Source organism: Oryctolagus cuniculus, chromosome 10, assembly GCF_051225735.1.
Source record: "Oryctolagus cuniculus isolate XC-2025 breed Fujian yellow rabbit chromosome 10, ASM5122573v1, whole genome shotgun sequence".
Classification (NCBI taxonomy): Eukaryota; Metazoa; Chordata; class Mammalia; order Lagomorpha; family Leporidae; genus Oryctolagus; species Oryctolagus cuniculus.
The window spans coordinates 94,450,285-94,476,927 of NC_142876.1; the positions used below are offsets into that span (position 1 = coordinate 94,450,285).

The 26,643-nt window shown below is 46.7% G+C and overlaps 1 protein-coding gene across 5 annotated transcripts in view; it reads left to right on the top strand.

Moving 5' to 3' along the window:
* ARHGEF3 (Rho guanine nucleotide exchange factor 3) overlaps positions 1–26,643 on the top strand; it is a 336,416-nt gene that overhangs the window by 280,699 nt on the left and 29,074 nt on the right. For 4 of the 5 annotated variants that reach the window (XM_008260822.5, XM_008260823.5, XM_008260826.5 and 1 more), the window contains 2 exons: positions 8,377–8,484; positions 24,360–24,530. In XM_008260822.5, the coding sequence (XP_008259044.1) occupies positions 8,377–8,484; positions 24,360–24,530 (279 nt within the window). Of the gene's footprint in view, positions 1–7,240; positions 7,527–8,376; positions 8,485–24,359; positions 24,531–26,643 lie in introns of those variants that run through there. The other variant, XM_008260825.5, reaches the window with a different exon arrangement.

Consider the following 26,643-nt stretch of genomic DNA (forward strand, 5'->3'; position numbering starts at 1 on the left):
CGTGCCCACAGCCCCATGCCTCTGTCGCTCAGCACCTCTCGGGAGGCTTCTCGTGATTGCCTGTGTACCCTGTGTGCATGCAGTGGCCACCATGCCCTGCCTGCTGACCACCTCACCTGCCCTGCTCCCTTGCCAGCCCCAGCCAGCACTGAGCTCGTGGGTTCTCTGTCTGGATCAACCTTCTGGTTCTCCCTGCCCAGCCAGGGGATGTTCCCCCAAGGGTGACACCTGTGCACTTCAATGGAGGCCCTTTGCCCATAGAGAAGAAACCGTTCCTGCATTGGGTTTAGAAGGATGCACGAGGTCAGAAAGCATCTCCTCCAATGTATGCATCAGTTACAAAGAAAATAGTGGTGACTTCACAGCAGAGAAATCCAGTAGTCACCACGTGTGTGTTAGTTAGCTCCCTATAGCTGCTGTACCAAAGTGTTAATAACCTAGGTGGTTTAAAACAACAGAAATTCATTGTGTTACTGTTTGGAGCCTCAAGTTTGAAATCTTGGTGTCGACAGAGCATGTTTCCTGGTGAGATCCCAATAGCTGCTGTCCTGGTTCAGTTTGTTGTTTTATGCCAGTGTTTATTTCTTAGTTTTGATAAATGTACCATGGTTATGTAAGGTGTTAATAATAGAGGAAGTGGGGGAAAGGGTGTGTGGGAACATTCTGTACTGTTGTTTAAAAAGATTTATTTATTTATTTGAAAGGCAGAGTTAGAGAGAGAGAAAGAGATCTTGCATCCACTGGTTCACTCCCCAGATGGCCTCAAATGCTGGGGCCATGCCAAGCAGTAACCAGGAATCTGAAGTACCATCTAGATCTCCCATGTGTGTGGCAGGGATCCAAGTACTTGGGCTGTCTTTGGTTGCTTTCACAAGCACATTAGCAGGGAGCTAGATCAGAAATGGAGCAGGGGTGGCATTGTAGCGTGGTGGGTAGAGCCACCACCTGCAACGCTGGTATCCCATTTGGGCACCAGTTCACGTCTCGACTAATCTGCTTCCAATCTAGCTTGGTGCCGATGGCCTGGAAAAATTAGCAAAAGATGGCCCAAATGTTTGAGCCCCTGCCACCCATGTGAGAGACCCAGAAGAAGCTCCTGGCTCCTGGCTTCGGCCTGGTCCAGCCCTGACAGTTGTAGCCATTTGGGGAGTAAACAAGTAGATGGAAGATTACCCCCCCCCATCTGTAACTGACTTTCAAATAAACAAATACGTCTTAAAAAAAAAAAAAAGTGAAGAAATGGAGCAATCAGGACTTGAATTGGTACTCATATGGGATGTTGGCATCACACAGGCTTAACCTGCTGTGCCACAATGGCAGCCCTTACTCTGTACTATTTTTCCAAGTCTTCTATAAATCTACCCAATTAGCAAATCTGAGAGCCTGACCAAAACAGATACATCTGTAAAACAGCATGACTCATTTTCAACCATTTTCTTAGAAAAACATTAATAGGGGAGGGGAAGTCTGTAGGAGTTCTTTGATGGACAAGAGACAAAGCAGCCATCAGGTGCCCCCAAAAGCAGAGGAGTGGGGTTGTTGGAAGTAAAGCTTGTGGCATGAAAGGAGGCAGGGGGAGGGGGGAAAATTGGCAAGCGGGTCAGTGAGAGACCCTGAGAGGGTGGGGACAACCCTGGCAATAGGAGGTGTCAGTCATTGAGAACACAAGAGAGTGGGTGGGGACCTGCAAGATTTGAAGGTGAGGATCACAGGCATAAATCATACAGTGATGTGAACTGCCCTTGTGAGCCTGAGGAAGGGACGTGGTGAGGGCCAGGCAACTGTAGCCTTGATTGGAGATCCATAGAGGGGCATGAGAATCTGGGGAGATGGAGTTGGGGAAAGCGAAGCACACTCATAAATTAGAATACAAGGGGAATGGAGGACTCTATGTGTGGGCATTCTGTTCTTGCAGGCCCCCTGCTTCCTCTGTGTGTTTCTAGAATCATCAGAATTGAGCTCTGCTGGATTGTTACCCAGTGGAATTGAGTGATCTGGATGGGTCTCTTAATGAGAATGGATTAAGAACCAGCTGACAGAGTAAAGAAGACCCCAGGAGGCCAGGCAGCCAGGCTGCTGCCTCTCCATGGGTTTGTCCATCGTGAAATGTGAATTCGCTCTCCCATCTTCCATTTTCCCAGCCATGTGGACCTTTCTTTAGTCCAGTCCGTATTAGTGGAGAGTTAGTGAAATTTAGGACTAACTTTCCATTTCACCAGGTTCCTTCCATTCCGGGTGATGTCTGTCTTTGGAGTATTTTTTTCTCACTAGGCCGTCACCAACAGTTGAAGCAGAAATCTCCTGGGTCACCTGTCTATTTGTACAATTATTTTATGTCCATGATGGAGGGAAGGGGAATAAAAAACTGTTTAATATGGAGAATTTTGGCCAGCACCGCGGCTCAATAGGCTAATCCTCCGCCTAGCAGTGCCAGCACACCAGGTTCTAGTCCCGGTCGGGGCGCCGGATTCTGTCCCGGTTGCCCCTCTTCCAGGCCAGCTCTCTGCTGTGGCCCGGGAGTGCAGTGGAGGATGGCCCAAGTGCTTGGGCCCTGCACCCCATGGGAGACCAGGAGAAGCACCTGCCTCCTGCCTTTGGATCAGTGCGGTGCGCCGGCTGCAGCGCGCCAGCCGCGGCGGCCATTGGAGGGTGAACCAACGGCAAAGGAAGACCTTTCTCTCTGTCTCTCTCTCTCTCACTGTCCACTCTGCCTGTAAAAAATAAAAATAAAAAAAATTTTAAAAAATGGATAATTTTGACATGAACCATAGGCAGGACTGCATGCAGAGTACCCTGTGCCTGGCACTCAGCTTTGACATCTACCAACCTGCAACCAGTTCTATTTCCTTCCCATCTTCTCCTTTCCTCAACCTCAGATTATTTTGAAGTGGATCCCAGGCATCCTATTTTTTTTAATGTCATTTATTCATATCTATTAATGATTAGGGAAAGTTGATGTTATAGTTGGCAGATTTGTTCAGAACACAGAAGAATAAAATGCAGTAGGCTAGGATAGGACACTCACAGTAAAAGTAAGTCAGATATATCCCTTGCCTACCAAGGGATGACCCTGCTTGCCCAGTTCCAGAAAGAGTATGAAAATCAAGTGTATACCACCTGCTGGAGCCTGACAGTGACAAAGTATGAGAGGGTGGGTGCCTGGGCCTGTTGTCTTCAAACGTGTCACAGCAGAAAAGCTGGCGCTGAGGCCCTCTGGCCAGGGGCATGAGTGGCCGGGGAGCTCTTGCCTACAGGTATCATATCGCACACTTCCTCTCATCCTCAAGTGGATAAGAATAGTTTCTGTGTTCTTTAATGGTTAGCAACAACCAGAAGAATAACGTTTTGTGACTTGAAAATTATATGAAATTTTAATTTTAGTGTCCATAAATAAAGGTCTAATGAAACATAGCCATACTCATTTATTTACATATTGTTTAGAGTTGGTAACAGAAGGTCTTCAGGTACTTGTCACAGAAGCTGGATAGTCCACAAAGTCTCAATAAAATATTTGAGTCTGGGGGCCAGTGCCTCACTTGGTTAATCCTCCGCCTGCGGTGCTGGCATCCCATATGGGTGCTGGGTTCTAGTCCTGGTTGCTCCTCTTCCAGTCCAGCTCTCTGCTGTGGCCTGGGAAGGCAGTGGAGGATGGCCCAAGTGCTTGGGCCCCTGCACCCGAATGGGAAACCAGGAAGAAGCACGTGGCTCCTGGCTTTGGATCAGCACAGCGCCATCCGTAGCGGCCATTTGGGGAGTGAACCAATGGAAGGAAGACCTTTCTCTCTGTCTCTCTCTCTCTCTCACTGTCTAACTCTACCTGTCAAATAAATTAAATATATATATATATATATATAAAATATATAAGCGTCTGGCCACTCACAAAGCATTAACCAAGCCCTGGTAGTATGACATGGACTCTGGAATCAGCCTTTTTTTTTTTTTTTTTTTTTTGACAGGCAGAGTGGATAGTGAGAGAGAGAGAGAGAGACAGAGAGAAAGGTCTTCCTTTTGCCGTTGGTTCACCCTCCAATGGCCGCCGCGGCCGGTGCGCTGCGGCCGGCGCACCGCGCTGATCCAATGGCAGGAGCCAGGAGCCAGGTGCTTTTCCTGGTCTCCCCATGGGGTGCAGGGCCCAAGCACCTGGGCCATCCTCCACTGCACTCCCTGGCCACAGCAGAGGGCTGGCCTGGAAGAGGGGCAACCGGGACAGAATCCGGCGCCCCGACCGGGACTAGAACCCGGTGTGCCAGCGCCGCTAGGCGGAGGATTAGCCTAGTGAGCCGCGGCGCCGGCTTGGAATCAGCCTTCTTGAGTTTAAATCCTGGCCACCTTTTTTTCAGCTGAATGACTTTAAAGAAGTTGAGTACTCCATGCCTCACTTTGTGCATCTCTAAAATGGGGATCATAACAAGAGCTGCCTTGAAGAGATGTTAGAAGGAGCACATTAGTTAATATCTATAAAGTGACCAGTATTGGGTCCTGTGACTACTGTTAGCTTGTTGTTGTTGTTATTTATACCAGAGGTTCTCAGTCACTGTAGCGATTGTAGCACGATGTAGCAGGGTTCCTATGAGGACCCTGCAAGTGCAGCCTGCAAAGGCTTCCCTGATGCTTCCAAACATCGGGGAGGCTTTGGTGTGACTCCATCAGCTACCTCCTGGCACAGTCAGTTGCCACCTCTCCTTTGCTCCTGGCCGGCAGTAGAGCAGCTCAGAGCCACACTGCCCTGCCCTGCACAGAGTGCTTGTGCTGCATTTCCAGTCCCTCCTGGACTGTGCTGTGGCTCAGTGAAGGTCGAGTCTCAGGACAGCTGCAGATGTGATGTCCTGCTAATCCCAGCCCCTCACTCGGGCTGCAGAATTGAAGTGCAGGGAGAATGGGCGCTTCCTGTATGCTGTTTCTGTTTCAGCAGAACGACTTTTTAAGGACTTAAAAATTGTACTTAAAAATTGTTATATTGATATGATCAGAATTTTCTTACATAAGTCTGCTTTGACTTTTACCTGTTGATGGGAAGAATGAGGAGGGCATACAAACCATTGTATTCCTTAGAGAAACAATATTTAAATCCACTTAATGCAGAAACTCATGAAAATAAAGCACATGGAGTGCTTTATTCCCTTTTGTTCATAGTTTAAACTGCTGAATCTATTCCTTTATGAAAACATAGCACCTCTTTGCCTTCCTTTCTTTATTCTTTCCTCTCACCTCTTTTTCTTTTCCTTTTCCTTCTTTACTTTCCGCCTCCTTGTCTTCTGATGGGTGAGGAAAAAAATGTTTGACAAAAGTCCATACCAATCTAGGATAAATTCTCAGTAGACTTGGTGCAGAAGGAGACTTTCTACACTTGATAAAAGGTGACTTCCATATGCTTAGCAAACACAGTACTTAATGATGAAATCTTAATAATTATTTTGGAACCAGGAATTAGACTAGTGTACCCACTTTGTCAGCTTGTAATTATTTATATATATAAATATATAGGACTATATACCAGTGCAATAACACAAAAAAATGAAAAAATTAGAATGCCTGGAAAAGTTGGAACAAAACTTGTTATTCACAAAATACTGACTACACAGACTACTTATTGTCTTAAAAAAAAAAAAAAAACAACTCTTTGGTGAGTTGCCATCTTGCCCCATCTTTAAATCACGTGGCAGGGTGTTGTCTGCACTTGACAGGACAGCTTGTTCCTGGTTTGAGTGGAGACTTTGCCCAGCTTAGGTTGTCAGAAGATGCTTCTCTGCAGGTTGTGTTTTGTCCTCCCTGCAAAGCCTGAAGGCATCCCCGGAATTGCCTTTGCTGGTTCTCAGTGGAGCTGTTGAGCTACAATCTGGAAACATTTCCCCTGAGGGCTCTCTTTAGACAGCAGTAAAATGTGGCTGGAGACATACTGAGTAAATGGAAAAGAAAAATCAAATTAGGCCAAGAATTTTTTTAATCTCCTATTCTCACAAAAGCCCTCAAGGAGAACACCATAATTCATGCTTCCCTCATGTGGGTCAAGCATAAAGCTTCCCCCATAGCTGGAATAACCTGTCAGTGTTCTGGTGTTGCACGTGCACCTGCCAACACAGCTGGACCATAGCACTAAATCATGCAGCAATGACTTCTGCAAAGACACTCACAGCCCGGGAATGTCAGATTACCAGAGAGTAGCCCGATGTTCATCTCCAAATGGGCAATGCCTGAGGAAAGTGGTTTTAATTACAAGCTCGTGTGGTAGCACAGCGCTCAGCCGCAGCGGGGCTGGATCTGCATCTTGTAGCTGTGCAGAAAGTGCCTGTCCGCCTGGGTCATGTAAAATGGGCGGCGGAGTCAGCAGAGCCTTAGAAAAGATGACACAGCAAGTGGCACAGAGCTGGATCATCCCCGTCCTGCCAAGTGCACCGTGCTCCCTCCCCATTTTTAAAGTAAAAGAACCCAATTGTTCTCCCTTCCACTTCCCACTTCTGAGACGGAATCTGTAACCCAGTAGCTTTTGTCCTAAAAAATGAGACCCAGATTCTCTGGGCTCTGAGATACAGGCAGAATTATCTGGGACTAAGTCCTTTTCCCCCAGGGAGTCCTCTGTCTCCTTACTTGCTGCAATGCAGTTTGTGCCACCGAAGATAGTGATATAACAACCCTGGCATTTCTAGCTAAAGCAGAAGCCATTTAGAGAAATTGAGGGGCTGCTCAAGGCTCAAGAGGCTGTGAGTGTGAGAGTGTGTGTGTGTGTATGCATGTGCGCGCATGTGCGTGCGCACGTTCAGTACGCCAGTGGTGCAGCTCTGACGTAAAATACATTTTTAAAAATCCTCCTCCGGGCACAGATGCTCAGGAGCCGGGCCGTGGGCAAGGAGCATCCTGAAGGGCACTGTCCCCTGGAAAGCAGGGTTTTTGGACCTCTGCCTTTTGCACCCCCATCATTGAAGGACCACATCCTCTCCTGTTGGGAGGTTCAGCCGTTGCATTTTGGCAGTGAGCCTTCCCAGGGCTGGAGAGGTTGCTGCTACCCATTCACCTTAGCATCCTCAGAAGCAAAAGAGGTACCTGGCAGCCTCTAGATTCATTCTTCGTCTTGGAAAAATATTTGCTTCAAGAAATCGTCAAGTTGTTCTTGCCCATACCGTGGGATTGTTTTGAACCTTTTTTTTTTTTTTAAGTTTTTTAATTTATCCATTTAAAATGCCAGAAAGCTTGGAGACAGTCTGTTTCAAAGAAATCTGCTTTCTGAAGCCAGCGAGGGCATAAAATGGCAAGATAACATCTCAGCAGGATTCTAAATCCAGGAAAGATTTTTCCCAGGCACCTGCTATGCACCTTGCAGGGATGCCTTGGAGAAGCTGAAGTTCTGGCTTCACTCTGGAAACTTGGAAAGCAATGGCTGAGAAGGAAAGATGAGCAGCTGCAGGCTCCCTGTGGAAATGATTGAGGTTTGCCGTCACAGTTGGCGACTTGGGCTTTTTCCATCGAAATTTGGGGTCTTCATGTGCTGTCCATCATCTACTCCAGGTCAGATGGAACTTAGGAAAGCAAGGGTAACTGTTCTTTTTGTCTCTGTAGAACGTTCTGTCTGTCGTCTCCTCTTCCCCGTAGCCTGTTGGTTTTATTTGTGTCATTTTCATCAGCGAAGTCCTTTGCTTCAGTTGTCAGCTTGGTTGGGAGTCAGTCACAGATCTGTAAATGAGGATTTATGAGGAGATGATCTTCAAAACTTGTGATTATAAATAGTATAGATGCTGAAGTCTGTGGCAGGGTTTTTTCTCCATACATTTTCCTTTGCTATTGGGTGGCTGTTTGTAAATATGAGTTTGTGCATTCCAGGTGCACGGTAGATACGAAATGCTTTTTTAAGAGCCCAGAAATAGAAGTTCTTTTTAAAAATACTGTGATTTTTAAGAAATTGAGTAAACTGCTACCTCTGTGCTGTAGAAATGTCATTGCGTAAAAGAAGAGGCAGTCTGGTGCAAAGGTTTGGAAAGAGATGAAACCAGAAGCAACCAACGACAAATGCCTGACAAGGTCATTACAAGGGAAATCAGAAGTTAATTTTCCCTGCAGAAGGGATAGGGAGAATGATTTTACAAAGTGGCAGCTTCCAAATTAGAATCTGGCAGATACTGGGGGTGAGAGATAAGGGGCATACCCTTGCCCCTTTCCTGTGCTCGCTCTCAAAAGCACCGCTGCCATCATCCCCTGCTGTTTCCCCCTCCCTGGCTGCTCAACCAGCTCTTCTCCCAGAGCTGGAGCAAGACAGGGCACTGTTTACATTCCACACATCGGTGTGCAGCTCACGTAATTGGATGCGATTATATGGCGCAGTTGTATTGTCCCCAAAATTGACCTTGACCTTTTCTTTCTTCTTTTTTTTTTTTTTTAACTCCATAGGAACCCAGTAATAAACGGGTCAAACCCCTGTCCAGAGTCACGTCACTAGCAAACCTCATCCCCCCCGTGAAGACCACACCGTTAAAGCGTTTCAGCCAAACCCTGCAGGTAAGAAGGGCACGGTGGGCTCCTGGTTACATAAAAGCCCTCTTGTTGCTGGAGGGGACATTCCTGTCCTACCCAGATCTTCCCCCGGTTTCAGCTTGACCTGCATTCATGGTTTCAATAGTAGAGCCCAAGTGAGGGGACTGAAAGGAAGAAAGGTGTTTTCTCCTTGCAACCTGGGGTCGGGTGGAGTTAGTGCCCTTCCTGGTGCTCTTCGCTCACAGTTGCATTCCTGAGTCACGTTCCCCACCCAGATCTGCTATCACAGGTTTTCTCCTCAAACATCTGTGGGCATCCTAAGGAAACCAGCACATGATGTGAACTGGAGGCCAGTGTCAGCCAGGGCCAGCAAGCTGCACATGTCCACGAAGCCTAGCTGGCCACCTGTTTTGTTCCAGCACATCCGCTGAGAATGGCTGTTACTTTTTAAAATGCTTGCGGGGAAATAAACCAAAATCTGAATGATGGCCATGATGTGAAAACTGTACCAAGTTCCAATTTTCCAGTCCATAAATAAAGTTTTGTCACATCCCAGCTGTGCCCCTCTGTGTGTGCATTGTCTGTGGCTGCTCTCACACAGCAGTGGCCAAGTTGAGTAACTGTCACAGAGTCCACCAGGGTTGCAGAGCCAAAGGTATTTACTCTCTGACCCTTCCCAGAAAATGTTTGCTCACCCCTGGCCTAGAACAAGAGCCCTGCAGTAAGGGACCTCCTTCTGACCTCAGCCTGTCGCTCAGACTTTGTCACCATGGGCAGGTGCTTTAACCTCTCCAGGTTTTGCTTTTATTACTCATGGGTACATGCTGCAGGACACCACTAGTTGCTTGATAGAATTATTGTAAAGACTTACAGGACAGTGTTTACAGTGCTTGGTTTCCTGCCTTGGCCTCAGTGAACAATCACTTATGTCCTAATTAGTTAGCTGAGCAGTAAATGTTAGCTACTAAGATAGTTTTTCAGTACACAAGTGGTTGTGGTTATTCTTTTTCTGAAACTACTGATGAGGTTTATCTTTTAGGGTGAAAACAGTTTTGTTCAAGGCCTTGGGCCCAATTTGACAATCCACTGAAGCCCACAAAAGTCGTGCCTTCAAGATTCTGTCCATTTCATTGAGCAGTGACCTTGGGTCTGCCATTTCCTATTTGTCCTGAATACTTGTGCTTGGCTGTATTTTTTATCTTTGCTTCGTGAGTTTTGAAGAAAACTGTGGACCAGAATCCCAGGTGTCTCCTGTGCGTGTCCCATGACTTGAGAACTGTCTGGAATCCTTCAGCTCTTTCTCCCCTCCGTTGGGCCGCTCTGCCATGGCTGCAGAGCAAGTCATTGTTGCTACTCTCTCGCAGGCCCTGTCCCTCTCCCACGCTTATCCCCTTCCTCTGTTAACTCTGCTGAGTTTCTCCTAAGTGAACAGCCCTTCAGCTGATTAGTGTGGGTCTGAGTCTGTGTCTCTCAGTGCTTGGGCTTCTGGGTTATCCCCTGATCCCCTTTGTGGGAGAACAAAGGAGAAAGAGGGTAGAGTCCTCTGGGGAGCCCTATGAAGGGCTTTGAAGCTGTGAAGAAGAATGTGTTTGCCTCCTCTCCCTCATGACCAGCCCTTTGGCCCTCCAGACAAGTTCATCACAGGCTTCCCCTGGAAGAGCCATCACCACCCTACTCCTGCACATCTGGTCTTTTGCTGAGTTCTGCATTTTGGAAATTCTTTAGTTTGTCTACTGCATTTCACCCTTTCCTCCCCATCCCCATCCCCATGGCCGTGCCTCAGGTTCACTCTGTCATTGCTTCCTCCATTGGTTATGGGCCTCCACCTTGCTGGCCATCTCTTCCTGTTGTTTCTCCCGGGACAGCCCACCCTCTTCCCAGAAAGGCCATCACTGCTTCACCAAGCATTAAGTGAGCCCTTGGTGTGCACAAGGCTCAGCTCCCTGCCCTCGCATTGCTGTGTTCTAGACAGAGTTGCCTTCTGGTTGCTTCATGGCAGGGCTGGGCCTGGGTTCCCACATGACAGTAATGAGCTGGATGTGGGTAACCAGCCAGCTGTCACCTGTAGGTGTCCCCATTCTTCTCACTCATCCTTCTAACACCTGGCCCCTTCACTCATCATCTTGCCCATCCTGTAGGCTTCTGTGGTTGTGTTCCTGGGTCTGGGGAAAATCAGCACTAAGCGTTTTCTGTGCCTGCATCAGCCCTGCCACGGCTGCATTTCTCTTTAATATTCTTCATCGTCAAACCTGGCAGTCTTTCTTTTCTCCCATTTCGGGGGAGCCTCCCCAAGGACCACTGCAGGAAATAGCTGATCACCTTGGAAATTTGCGCTGACCTAAAAAACAGGGACAAAAAAAACCAAGCTATGTCTAAAATCCAACAGACTGAGACTAAGCAAGGTTGAGAAAGCCAGGCTCCAGAGAGGGTCAGACATGCGGAAATTGGTTTCTAAAACCTCAAAGGATTTTTTAAAATAATTTGTAAATTTCCTTTTTTCAAATATTATGAGACATAGCTAACTCCATGCTCCACGTGTTGGACAGAAACAACCTGCAGAAACAGAACGGTTCTTCATGATGACTGAGCACACAGACACGAGGGCGCTGGAGCTGTGTGCTTGTGCTTGAGCGAATCCTTGTGGGGTCAATGAATGGAAACGTGCCCCGAAGGCTGTGTGCAGAGTTGGACAGCTGGGTTTGCAGGATGGGGTACGAAGCGTGGAGAATGCCGTCTCGTCCCCAAGATGTCTCCCCGGTTCTCATGGCAGTGCGTGTAGTGCAAGTTGTGCCGTGTTATTTCCAGTCCTAGCAGCCCAGCAATCCATAACTTTGCACAGTTCCCCTGAGCAGTTAGACCAGAAGAGGGTGCTCGCACAGCCTGGAGAGCAGAGAAGTGGTAGGGGAAGAGCAGGCCCCAGTGGGGTGTTCAGTGGGCCAACGTCCTGTCCTTTCCCATTGTGTCTGTGTCTTAGTGCCTATTCTAATAGGGCAGGAGCAGAGGACAAGAACTGTATGGCTGTCCCCAATCTCTCAGTCATTCATTCCTTACCCACAGGTGTGCATTATGTGTGACTTTTCTGTTCCACACATGACTGCAGGCTATCATACAGTTTGGTTCTCTGTTTTCATATCCTTTTTCCCTGGCTCCTGTCAGCTTAGAGACATGTGTGTCCCTTAGGATATTCTATTAGGTCTCTCAGGTTGGCTTCCTTTCTTTGTAGAACAAGAGATCACTTTGGCCCAAGCATAGTGCTTGGAGTTTCTCTCTGGCTCCTTGGGAGGCCGTGGACTCGCTCAGGGGGAGCCAGGACTGCTCAGTTCTAAAAAGCAACGTTAAAAGCAGAGTCGTGACTGTGAGTGGTCCCTGCAGCCACAGTGCAGCACGACACTGCAAGGTTTGTTCTCTCTTGCCTCCCCGCACCCATCTGGGCTGGGAGCTTGGGCCTCAGCACAAAGGCGGCGTTTGTGGGCATCAGGGAGGGACAGCCCGACTGCATGGCACTCTGTCTGCCTCTCACCAGGAAGTTTAGCCCTGCTGGTAGACTCTAGCACAGATGTCTGGATCCCTCTGGGCCTATAAATCCCTCCCCTGAGCTCCCTGGAAGGAAAGTCTGGCCCGGCTCTGAAAGGGGCCGGCATGTGCAGCAAGGAAGGCGAGCTCACCTCAGGCCAGCCACTCGCCAAGCCCTGCCTCTCCCCGTCCGCAGCTGTGTGGGGCGTCTGGGCTCATTTGAGCCGAGTCAGCACATGTTGTGGCGCGCTGTGATCATCACCCTGTGATGTGGTCCTTCGTTCTCTTTGGATGTGAACTTTCCTCTTTTCCATTATGAAAGCGCATGTGCGTTATGCAAAAATACAAGGAAGAGAAAGACAACACATAGGACCCTCCATTCCAAAACAGCTCCTGTTCATGTTTTAATAATTTCTTTCCACTATTATTCTGTGTGTAAGTATAAAACTTAGGTATCATGAGCATGACTTGGGGTTATTCATGGTTTGTCCCACGTTCTGAGTGACCTGTTTATGGTGATTGGGGGTGGCCAGTTGCTTTTGCATGCTTCTGGGTCATGGCCTTACCTGTTTCCAAGCTACACAGTTAGGTAAGATCATCTTTGTTCTGGGTGTAGCCTCTTGAGGGAGATGCACCTTTTATCAAAGTTAAACATCACTATTTCTTTTTTTTTTTTTAAATGATGGCTTTCATGGAGTGTATCTCTCTTTTTTTTTTTAAAGTTTTTATTTATTGGAGCCAATGCTGTGGCATAGTGTGTAAAGCCACCACCTGCAGTGTGGCATCCCATATGGGCACCAGTTCAAGTCCTGGCTGCTCCACTTCTGATCCAGCTCTCTGCTATGACTTGGGAAAGCTGCAGAAGATGGCCCAAGTCCTTGGGCCCCTGGACCCACGTGCGAGACACAGAAGAAATACCTGGGTCCTGGCTTCTGGCTTTAGTTTGAGAGTGAACCAGTGGGTGGAGGACTTTGTCTCTCTCTCTCTCTCTCTCTCCCTCTCCCTCTCTCTCTCCCTGTCTCTCTGAGAGGTAGAGTTACAGACAGAGAGACAGAGAGAAAGGTCTTCCACCTGCTGGTTCACTCCCCAGATGGCCACAACAGCTGGAGCTGTGCCAATCCAAAGCCAAGAGCCAGTAGCCAGGATCTTGTTCCAGATCTCCCACGTGGGTTCAGGAGCCCAAGTACTTGAGCCATCTTCTACTGCTTTTCCAGGCCATTGGAGAGAGCTAGGTAGGAAGAGGCAACAGCTGGGACTAGAACCAGCATCCATATGGAATGCCAATGCCACAGGCAGAGGGTTAGCCCACTATGCCATAGCACTGGCCCCAAACATCACTCTTTCTTTTTAATGCATTTTGCTTTAGATTGTGGGTTTTTTTTGTTGTTGTTATCATTGTTGCTGTTTGCATTTTTCTTAAAGTGTTTTGTTCTGTTTTCATCTTCCTATTGTCATTTTGCTAAATGAGAACTCTTTATCAGTTTAGGGGAAGTATTATATTACAGTTATTCTTGGAAAATATGATCTTTATGGGCAGACTGTGTATGATTTCAGCGTGTTGATGGGAAAATTTATTCTGTATAACCAGTCCTATCAATGGATTTTTGGGCATGAGTATTTTTGTATTATCAAATAACTCTGGGTTGAATGTCTTGTGAAAGCCTTTGTCCTACTTGTAAGTACCTTCTATTGTGCTTTCTTTTTTGATTATATAATATCATGGAAAAGTTGAAAAATAGGCTGAAGCACAGAAAAAAGAGTAAAAGGCACTTTAATCCCATCTCCCCATCACCCAAAAAATCATTTATCCATCTTTTGTACATTCTCAGGCAGTCTTTTGCCACATATCTGCATTTGCATTTTTTTAAAAAAATAATAATCCTTTTACATATACTACTTTAAAACTTGCTTTAGTCTTAACAGGATAAAACAACCTGATGGCATAAGAATTTTTTCTTTTTTTTTTTTTTTAAAGATTTATTTATTTGACAGGTAGAGTTACAGACAGTGAGAGAGACAGAGAGAAAGGTCTTCCTTCCGTTGGTTCACCTAAGTGGCCGCCAGGGCTGGTGTGCTGCACCGATCCAAAGCCAGGAGCCAGGCGCTTCCTCCTGGTCTCCCATGCGGGTGCAGGGCCCAAGCACCTGGGCCATCCTCCAGTGCCTTCCCGGGCCACGGCAGAGAGCTGGACTGGAAGAGGAGCAGCCAGGAGCTGGAAATGGGGCAGCCAGGATAAGCAGCTCACATGTGGGATGCTGGTGTCACATGCTGCAGCTTTAGCTAGTATGGTATAACACAAGCCCCTAATCCCTTTTTCTAAAAAATATTTATTTATTTATTTAAAAGGTTAGAGAGAGAGGGAGAATCACTCTGTCTCACCCTCTGTCATTCTGCTTTTCAAATAAAAAATAAATAAATCTCTTTGTTTAGCATCAGTTTATTTTGCTGCAAAAAATTTTTGAAATCCATGTATGAGACATCTTCAAGAAGTTCATAGGACACACATATTATGAAAAAACGAGGCATGAAAATTCAAAATAGGTTTTTACCAAAATAAATTTTTCTTTTAAAGTATATTATTTTTAAAAATATTTATTTATTTATTCATTCATTCATTCATTTGAAAAGCAGAGTAACGGGGGTGGGGCAGGAGAGAAAGAGAGAGAAGGACATCTTCCATCTGCAAGATCACTCCCCAAATGCCTGCATCAGGCAGGACTGAGCCAGGCTGATGCCAGGAGTCTGAAACTTCATCCTGATCTCCCACATGGGTGTCAGGAGCCCAAGTCCTTGGCTGTCTTCTGCTGCCATCTCAGGTGCACCAACAGGAAGCTGGATGGGAAGCAGAGCAGCTGGGACTTGAACAAGTGGTCCAATATGGGATGCTGGCAAAGCAAGCAGCAGCTTAACCCTCCGTGCCACAATGCCAGCCCTAAACTTACGTTTTAATTCTGTTTTCCCATGGACTTTTAAAAGTACCCGAGTATTAGTAGATATCATTGCCTTTTCCCCCATTATATATTTCTATCATACTTGAAATTTTTTTAAAGATTTATTTTATTTATTTGAAAGTCAGAGTTACCGAGAGAGGTGGAGACAGAGAGAGAGGTCTTCCATCTGAAGGTTCACTCCCCAGATTGCTGCATCGGCTGGAGCTGTACCAATCCAAAGCCAGGAGCCAGGAGCTTCTTCTGGGTCTCCCACATGGGTGCAGGGGCCCAAGGACTTGGGCCATATTCTACTGCTATCCCAGGCCATAGCAGAGAGCTGGATTGGAAGAGGAGCAGCTGGGACTAGAACCGGCGCCCATATGGGATGCTGGCGCTTCAAGCCATGGTTTTAACCCACTGCGCCATAGCACCGGCCCCCATATTTGAATTCTTAAAATAATTATATATTGACTTTACAACCAGACCCCCAAAAAAGTAAGATTTGAAAATCTTACATGATTAAAAAAAAAAAAAAAAACTAAAGAAAGCTTGAGAGAGCTTAGTATTGCCCCAGGGCTGGGGTTGGGGGTGTCAGGGAAGAATGCCAGGCAAGGGAGGGGGAATTTATGTTGGGCTGGAAGGACTCAGAGATGACAAGGAGGAAGGAGAGTAAAGACATTTCAGGTTTAGAAAGGAGTATGGGCAGACTGATGCCACCCAGAGATGAGCGATGAGTAGGGAGATCACCCGAGAGTATGTATGGCAACCATGCTTTTCTTCCTCCAGGAGCTCACACTTAGTCCCTTGTCCTGCGTTCATAAACTTCCTATAACTGGCAAAGGCCTTTGACAGATGAACTTGGAGTGTGTATGTGTGTGCACATGGGTGTGTTGGGGGAAGCAATCAGAAACCAGATTCCTTTATGGTTCAGAAGGTGAGGCTGTAGCAGAGAAGAGCTTGTATTCCACACCAAACAGAACTCTGGATCCTCTGCTGTTCTTTTCTATTCTTGGAGTAACAGGAAGCCGTGGGAGAGTTGACTGTTATCATTTGAAGTTCATCACTTTTGCTCTAGTAGCAACAGCTCTCCTTGGGTGAACATCTAGAAGGAGCCAGGTTCTGCACAAAGCACTTGAAGTTCACAGCCTCACATCATCTCCTCCCAAACTCTGCAGAATGGAAGTCATCACCGCTTTAAAGGGGAGAGAGCTGAAGGTTTGAAAATGTGCCCAAGGTCGTGCAGCCATGAAATGGAGGAGCTGGGGTTCTGAGAGTGGTCAGAAGCCTTCGCCTGTGGTAGGCATCCCACAAAAGCCTACAATTGGTCATCATCAAGCCTGTAGTTTGCCAGGATCTAAAAATAAATGTCAGTCTCAACCTGGAGTGCCCATCTCACTGTTCCTTACTTGGTGTGCCTTCGTGGCAGGGAGAGCCTCCATGTCTGTTGCAGCCGTGGCATGTCTTGTGATTAACATATGGTGCAAGAACCTTTTCAGGGTGACTGATGATGATAGTTGGGCTGCTGCTCTAAGCCTCTCTCAAAGGGTTACTAATTTGGGGCTCGTATTAAGCAAATTGTATACTGTTTTCTCCACACCTAAACCAAGTGTTTTCTTCAGCTTGCCATTCATTCTACTCAGAATATCTCCCTGCGTACAGTAAGGCTTCCCTTTGCACTGAGTCTTCGGAGTTTGACATTTGTTGATTTATTTATTTATTAATTGGGTGCCCTTTTACCATGTTTTTATTGTGCATTGATCAGAACCAGATTCTATATACGTGGTTTTATGTTGACCATGCCATTTCTAACTCAGTGTTAGTGGTCTTATCTGCTTGAAGACTGGTTGCATTATTGAAAGCCTGGAAAATAAATATAAGGGAAATCTGCCCAGTGCTTCTCCTGGCATTAATATGAGGGTCAGAAGTGGGGGGAGGGGCACAGCTGGTCAGTGTTACTTCTCACTTCCAGTTAGTTGCTCTAATCAAGTCTTGAAGAGACTCCTCCAGGATGGATGCCTGGTGGGAACATTTTGCATTCCCAGCTACAGTTTGGTTTAAGCCAGGGCAGCGGCAACATGGGAATGTGTTTCTCTCTTCCAGTCTCAACCTAAGCCCCTTCAGTTTCATAAAAAACTGTCTGCTTTAAAATGGCAATAAAATCAGGATGGTTAGTTGTAGGGCATTTTCCTGGCTTAACCTCTCTTTATGGGGGCCTGTTATCTTTGGCCGTGGAGAACTTCTGTTTTTGGAAAAGAGCAAGGGAGGACCCTGCTCAACAGGCGCCATGGACACATCAAACCTGCCCTGCCCTGTCCACCTGCTGAGTTGACATTTCCTCTGACATGGGTAAAGGGACTTCCTTTCCCCACCCTACACATGTCCCGTTTGCACCTGCAGTGTCTTTTCTGCATACCCAGCTCAGTGAGTGCCCATTTCCTAAATATGGATTATCTGTGACAGTGGCAGCCCTTGTTGTTTTAGCTGCCAGCAGTTATGAGTTTTGGGTTTTTTATTTGTTTGCTCAGCCAGATTCCCCCATGGAAACTCTTGCTTGTCCTGGAACATTTTTTATTTCAGTCCTGAAAGCCCCCCCTGCATGCAGGGGATCTATAGACATGTTCCTATTGTTACATGGTCCCTCCCAAGGGTGAGCCCTTGCTTAGAGGTGGGCCTTGCCTACTTACTGTGGACTGATATTTTTTGCCCCACGGACATCTGGCAGTGTCTGGAGTTTTGTGGTTTTTTTTTTTTGTTTTTTTTTTAAGATTTATTTATTTATCTGAAAGGCAAAGTCAGAGTGGCAGAGGCAAAGAGAGAGAGAGGGAAGGAGGGAAGGAGGGAGGGAGGGAGGGAGGGAGGGAGGGAGAGAGGTCTTCCAGTCTTCCATCCACTGGTTCACTCCCCAGATGGCCACAACAGCTGGAGCTGTGCTGATATGAAGCCAGGAACTTCTTCCCCGTCTCACAAGCAGTAGCTACGTGTTCCTCCCCAACCCACTCCTCTAACACAGTTGTGCCCAGTTACAACAATGACTGGTGGAGGGGGTAGCTTGTGAACACTGCACTGTTGTGAACACTGCCCTTGGCTCAGACACCAGCCCTGAACAAGCCCTGCAGCTGCCCTTTCCCCTACAGCCAGCCAGCAGCCAGCCACGCACCTGAGCAGTGTTCTTTATTCCTCTTTTGGATTGTTGCTTTCAACTTCTTCCCCACTTTTTTTTTTTAATATTTATGTATTTATTTATTTGAAAGTTAGAATTAGAGAGAGAAAGAGAGAGAGGCAGAGAGAGAGAGAGGTCTTCCATCCACTGGTTCACTCCCCAATTGGCTGCAACAGCTGGAGCTGCGCTGATCCAAAGCCAGGAGCCAGGAGCTTCCTCCGGGTCTCCCATGCGGGTGGAGGGGCCCAAGGACTTGGGCCATCTTCTACTGCTTTCCCAGGCCACAGCAGAGAGCTGGATCAGAAGAGGAGCAGCCGAGACTTTAACTGGCACCCATATGGGATGCTGGCACTGCAGGCAGTAGCTTTACCTGCTATACCACAGCGTCATCCCCTTTTCCCCACTTTTGAGTGGAATAAGGAAAAAAAATTTAAAAAAAAGATTTATTTATTTAAAAGATATAATGAGAGAGAGAGAATCAATTGATCTTCTGTCCTCTGGATCATTCCCCAAATGGCCTCAACAGCCTGGACTGGGCCAGGCTGAAACCAGGAGCCAAGAACGCCATCCAGTTCTCACACATGGGTGCAGGGGCCCAAGTACATGGGCCACCTTCTGCTGCCTTCCCAGGCACATTAGCAGGAAGCTGGATCAAGAGTATAGCAGCCAGGACTTGAACCAGTGCGTGTATGGGATGATGCCCTTGCAAGCAACAAGTAAATCTGTTGCATGACAGTGTCAGCCCCAAGATGTTTGTTTTAAACTCATCCGAACTAAAGATGTAAATCTGGAGTTTGGCCAAAGATCAATCCTTATTCCTAAAATTGAGCAAATGAATTCTCTTTCCTTAACTTGATTTAAATTCCTAAAAGACAGAAGCTAGATATCATCTCATGGGAATCTCCCCACAATGCGTGGCTTGCATGTAAATAGTGGGTGCAGCCCCCTTGGCAGAAAGCGTTCAGGCTTTGGAAGTAAGGAGATCTGATTTGGGTGAGAACCCCAGCTTCCCTGAGCCTCACTTGCCTCATGGGTAACATGAGAAGGCCTCACCTCCCACCACCACCTTGCAGGGGATTCTAAAGATCAGAGAGAATGAATTCGAAGTGGAAAGCATAGGTAAGTATTTCAAAGATCCCCTTTGATATTTATTCCCTATAGTCCCCTGAGTCCAGAAATCAGTAAAGAAATACAAAAAGAAAGTTTTTTTTTTTTAATTTATTTATTTGAAAGAGTTAGAGAGAAATGGGGGTTGGTGAGAGGGTATCTTCCATCCGCTGTTTCACTCCCCAAATGGCCACAACAGCTAGGGCTGGACCAGGCTGAAGCCAGGAACCAGGAACTCCATTTGTATCTTCCGTGTGGGTGGCAGAGGCCCAAGTAACAGGGTCATCTCTGCTTTCCCAGGCACATTAGCAGAGAGCTGGATTGGAAGTGGAGCAGCCCGGACTGGAACTGGTGCTAATGTGAGATGCTGGTGTCACAGGTGGTGGCTTAAACTGCTGCAACACAGCTCCAGTTCCCAAAAGAGAAATCTTAGTGACAGAGCTTACTCTGTACAGCAGTCAGTGCAGTCCCTCCACCCCATGGGGCATTACCTCTGTCATCTGTAAAAAGAGGGAGCGACTTTAGGGTGATGGAAATGCTTCAGATCTAGGTAGGGGTGGTAATTGCACAACAGTGTTCACTTTAAAAGTGGTTAATTTTATGTCATGGTTTCCGCTTCAATAAATCACATCTTTAAAGACCAAGTCTTACATATTTCAAAAGTTCATGAGAAGGTGAGCATTTTGCCTAGTGGTTAAGATGTACATGTGCCGGCGCCGCGGCTCACTAGGCTAATCCTCCGCCTTGCGGCGCCGGCACACCAGCCAGGTTCTAGTCCTGGTCGGGGCGCCAGATTCTGTCCCGGTTGCCCCTCTTCCAGGCCAGCTCTCTGCTGTGGCCAGGGAGTGCAGTGGAGGATGGCCCAAGTGCTTGGGCCCTGCACCCCATGGGAGACCAGGATAAGTACCTGGCTCCTGCCATCAGATCAGCGCGGCGACCATTGGAGGGTGAACCAACGGCAAAGGAAGACCTTTCTCTCTGTCTCTCTCTCTCTCACTGTCCACTCTGCCTGTCAAAAAAAAAGAAAAAAAAAAAAAGATGCACATGTTCCACACTGGAGTGCCTAGGTTGGGGTCCTGGCTCGAGCTCCTGAGTCCAGCTTCCTGCTAATGCAGACCCTGAAAGACGGCGGTAATGGCTCAAGCAATTGAGTCCAGGCCATCCACAAGGGAAGCTGTGGTTGTTTTCCAAGCTCTGGGCTTTGGCCCCAGGGTAGGGGCCAATGAAGGCATTTAGGGGGATGAACCAGCAGATGGCAGCTAGTTCACTCTAACTTTTTCTCTTCCTGTGTCTCACTGCCTCTTATTAAATAAACAAAAGAAGTTCATATAAAATTGAATTAAAAGGTAAGTTTGTTTTGGTGCAAAAATTTTGAGATCCATGCTTAGGTTGAGTCCTCAGAAAATTCATGGAAAACACATACTATGAAAAAACTGTGGATTTCAAATTTTTTTGCACCGAAATAAACTTATCTTTTGATTCCGTGTTCCATGACCTTTTTGAAGTACCCTCATGCTTAACATAGGAAGATATTGGTGGGTGACAAGAAAATCTTTTTTCTGTGAATGTTAGCAAATGTATAGAAAAAGTTTGGAAAGGTCTAGAACAAACTTGAGTGTTTACTTCTAGGAAGTGGAGCAGGAGTACTTAAAATTTTATGTGCTTTTGTAATATTTGAACACATAAAGTTAGCATAAATTGCTTTCAAACTGGTAGGAGTTTGGAGTTGGTCAGGGACTGAAAATGAGAGAGCAGTTGATTCTAAGTGAAAGTGGAAACTGTTTTGTTTTAAATGTTCTCTTTTGGGTGCTTTCCTCCCTTTCTCCTCTTTAATTCCCTCCCTGGCTCTCATCAGAACCACAAGCTGAGTTGAGTGAGTGAGTTGATGACTCACTGTGCTTTGTTTTGACCTTTTAGTGCCTGTGGCTAATTGATTCTGAGTGCAGGGGCTCTGCGTTCATTTAGTCTGGTTACTGTTTATAAAGGACTGTTTTTAAGAGATCACAAGGATTTGCAAGATACCATTAGTGAACTGCACGTTTGGTGCAAGTCCTGTCTTGATCTCTTGTGTAGGGCTGATCCAGCCATCATGAGCTTATTAATGAGCCTGTGCCAGCTGGAGGAGCTGGCATGACTACTTGCAAACAGAACTAGCTTCCTGACTCCAGAAGGCTGTGCTAATACCCTAAAGCTCCCAAGAAATGTCTTTTTGTATTTTTGCATTTATTCATTTTTCTTGAAATGTAAAAATTAGTAAACTAGGATAGAAATCCCCTATAATGTCATCATGAAAAAAAAAGGTAGAATTTTTTTAAAGATTAATTTGAAAGGCAGAGTTACAAGGAGAGACAGAGATCTTCCATTTACTGGATCACTCCCCAAATGGCCCAGGCTCGGTCAAGCTGAAACCAGGAGCCTAGAACTCCACCCATGTCTCCCACATAGGTGGCAGGGGCCTAAGCACTCAGACCATCTTCCACTGCTTTCCCAGGTGCTTTAGCAGGAAGCTGGACCAGAAGTGGAACAGCCAAGACCTGAACTGGCACTCATAGGGGTTGCCAGCATCATAGGTGGTGACTTAACCTGCTGAGCTACAATATTATCCCCACTGGTAGAATTCTTGGGCATTCCCTTTGTCTTTGCTCATGTTCATTTTTTGCATAATTAAACACAGTGTTCCTATATAGATTGTAATCTTTATAAAAGGTTGATAGAAGGGATTTTTAGCTGCCAAACCATCTCAGAAATGTCTTAATGGCTAAATAATACTCTATCAAGCAGGAAATCATAACTTATTTAACAGTGGCCTTAATTCAGTAGTTCTCTTAGAAATTTTCTTTCACTTTCTTGAACTCTATTGTTGCATTTCAGAATCTTTGGAAACTACCCCGAGTGTCTTGGTGATAACCACTCATGTCACATACAAATCAGTCTTTGTCCTTGGGGAGTTTATATAGTGCAGACCAAGTGACCAGTTAGGTGTCCTAAAACATAACCCTCACCGTATCAAAGCTATGTCCAAATTGCTTTGGGAAGGAAAGAAGGGAAAACTTTGGAGAAGCCTTCCTGGCAGAGGTGCTGTTTGAGTTTTGAGTATGCTGAGGACAGCATGGAGTTAAACAGCTGGGAAGTGCAACAGACACCTTCTAGGACAAGAAGACTGCTTAAGGGGAGCACCGAGTTTGGTGAAGCATGACTCCTGTGGGGAGTGACAGACAGCTTACTCTGGTGGGAGAATAGGGGCCTCCTGTGAGTAGCAGGATGTGATCCTAAATATATAGACTGTGGTCAGATACCAAGAGGCCTTCTGTGCCACACTGAGGCGTAGACCTTCACACCAAGGGCCGCAGGGAGCCATGGCAGGAAACGCTTACTAAATAAGAATGCGGTTTTTTAAAAAAAGATTTACTTTCTTTATTTGAAAGGTAGAGTTACAGGAAGAGAGAGAGAGAGAGAGAGAGAGAGAGAACGAGAGAGCGAGCAAGGTTGCATTCGCTGGTTCTCTCTCCAAATGGCCAGAATGACTGGGGCTGGGCCAAGCTGAAGCCAGGAGCCAGGAGCTTCTTCCGGGTCTCCCACATGGGTGCAGGTGCCCAAGCACTTGGGCCATCCTCCACTGCTTCCTCAGGTGCATTAGGGAGGTAGATTGTAAATGGAGCAGCCAGGGCTTGAACCAGTGCTTCACGTTGGATGCCAGCATTGCAAGCAGCAGCTTAACCCACTACATTGTGACCCTAAGAATGTGGTTTTTGAGCACAGTAAAATACCGTTGCTTTGGCACACTTACCAATGAGCATTTTGAAGTCTAGAATGAAGCCTAAAGATGTACATTACCCCTTTGTCCTGATGACAAGTATGTGTCAGTGAGAAAGAATTGTGGTACATATTTCAGCCACAAGGGTGGACTTTGGGTAGCTAAACCACTCCAGAATCTACTGGGGCTTCTTTCAAAAATAAGAAAGAACCTCAGGGACATGCATCATTTGCTGCCTTGATGATATTTAGTCTCTGTATTATCCAGGACTCTTGAAGTTGACAGAATCTTGAGATAAGGATAAAAAGAAAGGGAATGGATTTGCTCATGTAACTCAAACATCTAAGGGTAATCCTGCCTGTCTTCAGGCACAGTGGGATCCAGGAACTCAAACGGTGTTGGCAAGGCTTGCTCCTTTCCTCTGTCAATCACTCATTCTCCCCCATCACTCATTCTCAGTGTCTCTTTACTCTCTGCAACAGATTCTTTTTTTCTTTTTTAAGATTTTTTTTTTTATTTGACAGACAGGGTGAGACAGAGAGAGAGTGTCCATCCACTGGTTCACTTCCCAAATGACTGCAACAACTGGTATTGGGCCAGGTCAAAGGCAGGAGCCTGAAACTCCATCTGAGTCTCCCATGTGAATGCAGGGACAAGGGCATCTTCTGCTGCTTTCCAAGGCATATTAGGAGGGAGCTGGATCAGAAGTGGAGCAGCCAGGGCTTGAACTGGTGCTCTGATAGGAGATGTTGCTTTTGCAAATGGCAGCTTAACCCACTCTGCCTCAATGCTGACTCCACCCCTGCAGCATGTTTGTGACCAGAGAGAGTTGCTAGAAGGGGCACCTGCTTGAGCGTCTCTTGAACTCAACAATCCCAAAGAAATTAGCATTCTTGCATTTTCCCCCATAACTAACCGCAAATTTCAGAGAATCAGTGCCCTGGGTCAGGGTGGTAGAATACTCTGATTGGTCAGGTTTAGGAGAGCTCACACAAACCATGTAAAATGGGGTACATGGTGATGTGGGATTCTGTTCTTAGCGGGAAGAAGAGTGTAGGAGGATTGGCCAGGTATGCTTTTCCCCCCAAGGCCAACCACTGCCATTATCCCTTGCTCTTCTAAGAGGGAAAGGAAAGGTTCTAGAATGATCTCTCATCTGAGAACGGACTTCCTTGCATGGCTTAGGCCCATGCATTCTATGCTGTGGTGCACTGGGTCTTCAGGTCACACAGAGCACACATGCCTGGCACATGGGCAAGAACAGCTCCCTGTCCAGCCTTCCGCAGCACGTACCCACTTCCCAGAGGCCTTGTGGCCGTGTCCTCTCTTTCTTGCAGACATGTGATTTATGTTCTGTCAGTCGCAGGAAGCTGCTCTCTGGTCCCACCCCATCCTGCTGCTACCCCCGTGACAGTTTGTTTTTCTCTTTGTTCAGCGCTCCATTAGCTTCCGCAGCGAGAGCCGCCCTGACATTCTCGGCTCCCGGCCCTGGTCCAGAAATGCCGCCCCCTCGAGCACGAAGCGGAGAGACAGCAAGCTGTGGAGCGAGACGTTCGACGTGTGTGTCAATCAGATGCTTACATCCAAGGAAATCAAACGTCAGGAGGTAGGCTTGGGTCTCAGGAAGCAGGCTGTGTACCCTGCAACCGGAAGCCATGCAGGGTCTGCACACCAGGCTCCAAATCTGTGCTTCCCTGCATTCGTGGAAGGAGCTTAAACAGGGTATCAGACCTCATGGGAGGAACTGAGAACCCAGCACCCAGCTGGGTGGGTGTGGCCTCCACTTTAAAAAGCAAACTGATGTGATAAATCTGAATTTAGAGGAAAATGAAACCGAGTGTCTGCTTAGGATCCTGAAGTTCACAAACATGCTGATTTTTAGTTGTATTTTGATAAGAACTTATAGAATATTTTTAAATATACAGTTTATGCCAGTGTAACTTTGGTCTAGCCTGGTAGAAAACTTTCCTGTGGGGTGTGCTTCATTTCATTCCCTCTTGTTCTCTTAGATACCCTTGACCTTGTTGCCTGGCAGGTTGTGCTAAACTCTTCACGTGTGCATCATCCACTAAGATCCTGGGAATATCTGTTTTTTAGGGGAGAACCTGACATTGGCAGAAGGGGTACCTGAAAAATTTTCTAGATTCTTTGACTTAGCAGTTCTTTTCTAGAAGTTTATCTGCCAGGGCTACTAGTACGGAAGGAGCAAGATGTATGGGTAAGTTTATGCATCACAGGAATGCTTATGACAGTACCGACTCAGGAGCAGCCTGAACATCTGTTACAAGGAGCTAGGAGCTGGCTCAAGAGTGAGTGTCCATTTGTACACTGAGTACATTGCAGCACGTGAGGAGGTGCTGAGCAGTATTGTGGCTGAGAGGGGAAAGTAAGACGTGTTAGCATGGAGTGGGGGGAGAGGAGTATATATGTATTTGCCTGTAGAACCGTAGGCTATTTCTTGAAGGACACCCAAGGTACTGGCAACGCTGTTGCCACCTAGAAGGGGGGAGCTGGGTGAATGGATGGAACAAAGAGGTGAGTGGGAGAGTTTTTACCATGTATCCGTTTGTGTACTGTACCCTGAGTGCCATGTAAGTGAATTAATGTATGCAAAAATCATATGGATAAATGAAGCCTTTCTGTAAGAGGTGGGAGTTTGGCCTAGCAGTTAAGAGTCTGGTTAAGATGCCTGTGACCCGTATTGGAGCACTTGGTTTTGAATCCCAGCTCCACTCTTGGTCCCAGCTTCCTGCTATTGTGGACCTTGGGAGGCAGCAGGTGATGGCTCAGATGGTTGGGTCTCTGCCACCCACATCCGAGACCTGGATTGAATTCTGGGCTCCCAGCTTCAGCCTTCACCGGGGAAAATAGTGAGGCTGAAGGCTAAGCTGATCACCTCTGGCCAGTGATTTCATTATTTGTTATGTAGTGAGGTCTCCATAAAAACTCAAAAGGACGGTGTTCAAAGAGCTTCTGCATAATTGAACACATGGAAATTTCTGGAGGACACGGAAGCCCTTTTCCCCATACCTTGCTCTAAATTCTCTTCATTCTTTGGGTTTTTGTTTTGTTTTGTTTTTAAAGATGTGGAGGACTTTTTTTTTTTTTTTTAGATTTATTTATTTATTTAGTGGCTGGTGCTGTAGTGTAGCAGGTAAAGCCGCCTGCCTGCATTGCGGGCATCCCATATGGGCACCAGTTCAAGTCCTGGCTCCTCCACTTATGATCCAGCTCTCTGCTATGGCCTGGGAAAGCAGTAGAAGAAGGCCCACGTCCTTGGACCCTTGTACCTCCTGGTGCTTTCCCAGGTGCATTAGCAGGGAGGTGAGTCAGGAGTGGAGCAGCCAGGACTTGAACCAGTCCCCATATGGGATGCCGGCAACATGCTATGCCACAATACTGGCCCCTTGTTTTGTTTTTTAAGATTTATATTTATTTATTTTAAAGGCAGAGTGGCAGAGAGAGAGAGAGAGAGACAGAGACAGAGAAGCAAGATAGAAATCTTCCATATACTGGTTCACTTCCCAAGTGGCCACAGCAGCTGGGGCTGGGCTAGGCCAAAACCAGGAATCAGGAACACCATATGGGTCTCCCACATGGGCTATCTATCACTGTTTTCCTAGGCTATTAGCAGGAAGCTGGATTGGAAATGGAGCAGCTGGAACTTGAACCAGCACTCCAATGTGGGATGTCAGCATTGTAGGTAGCGGTTTAAACCA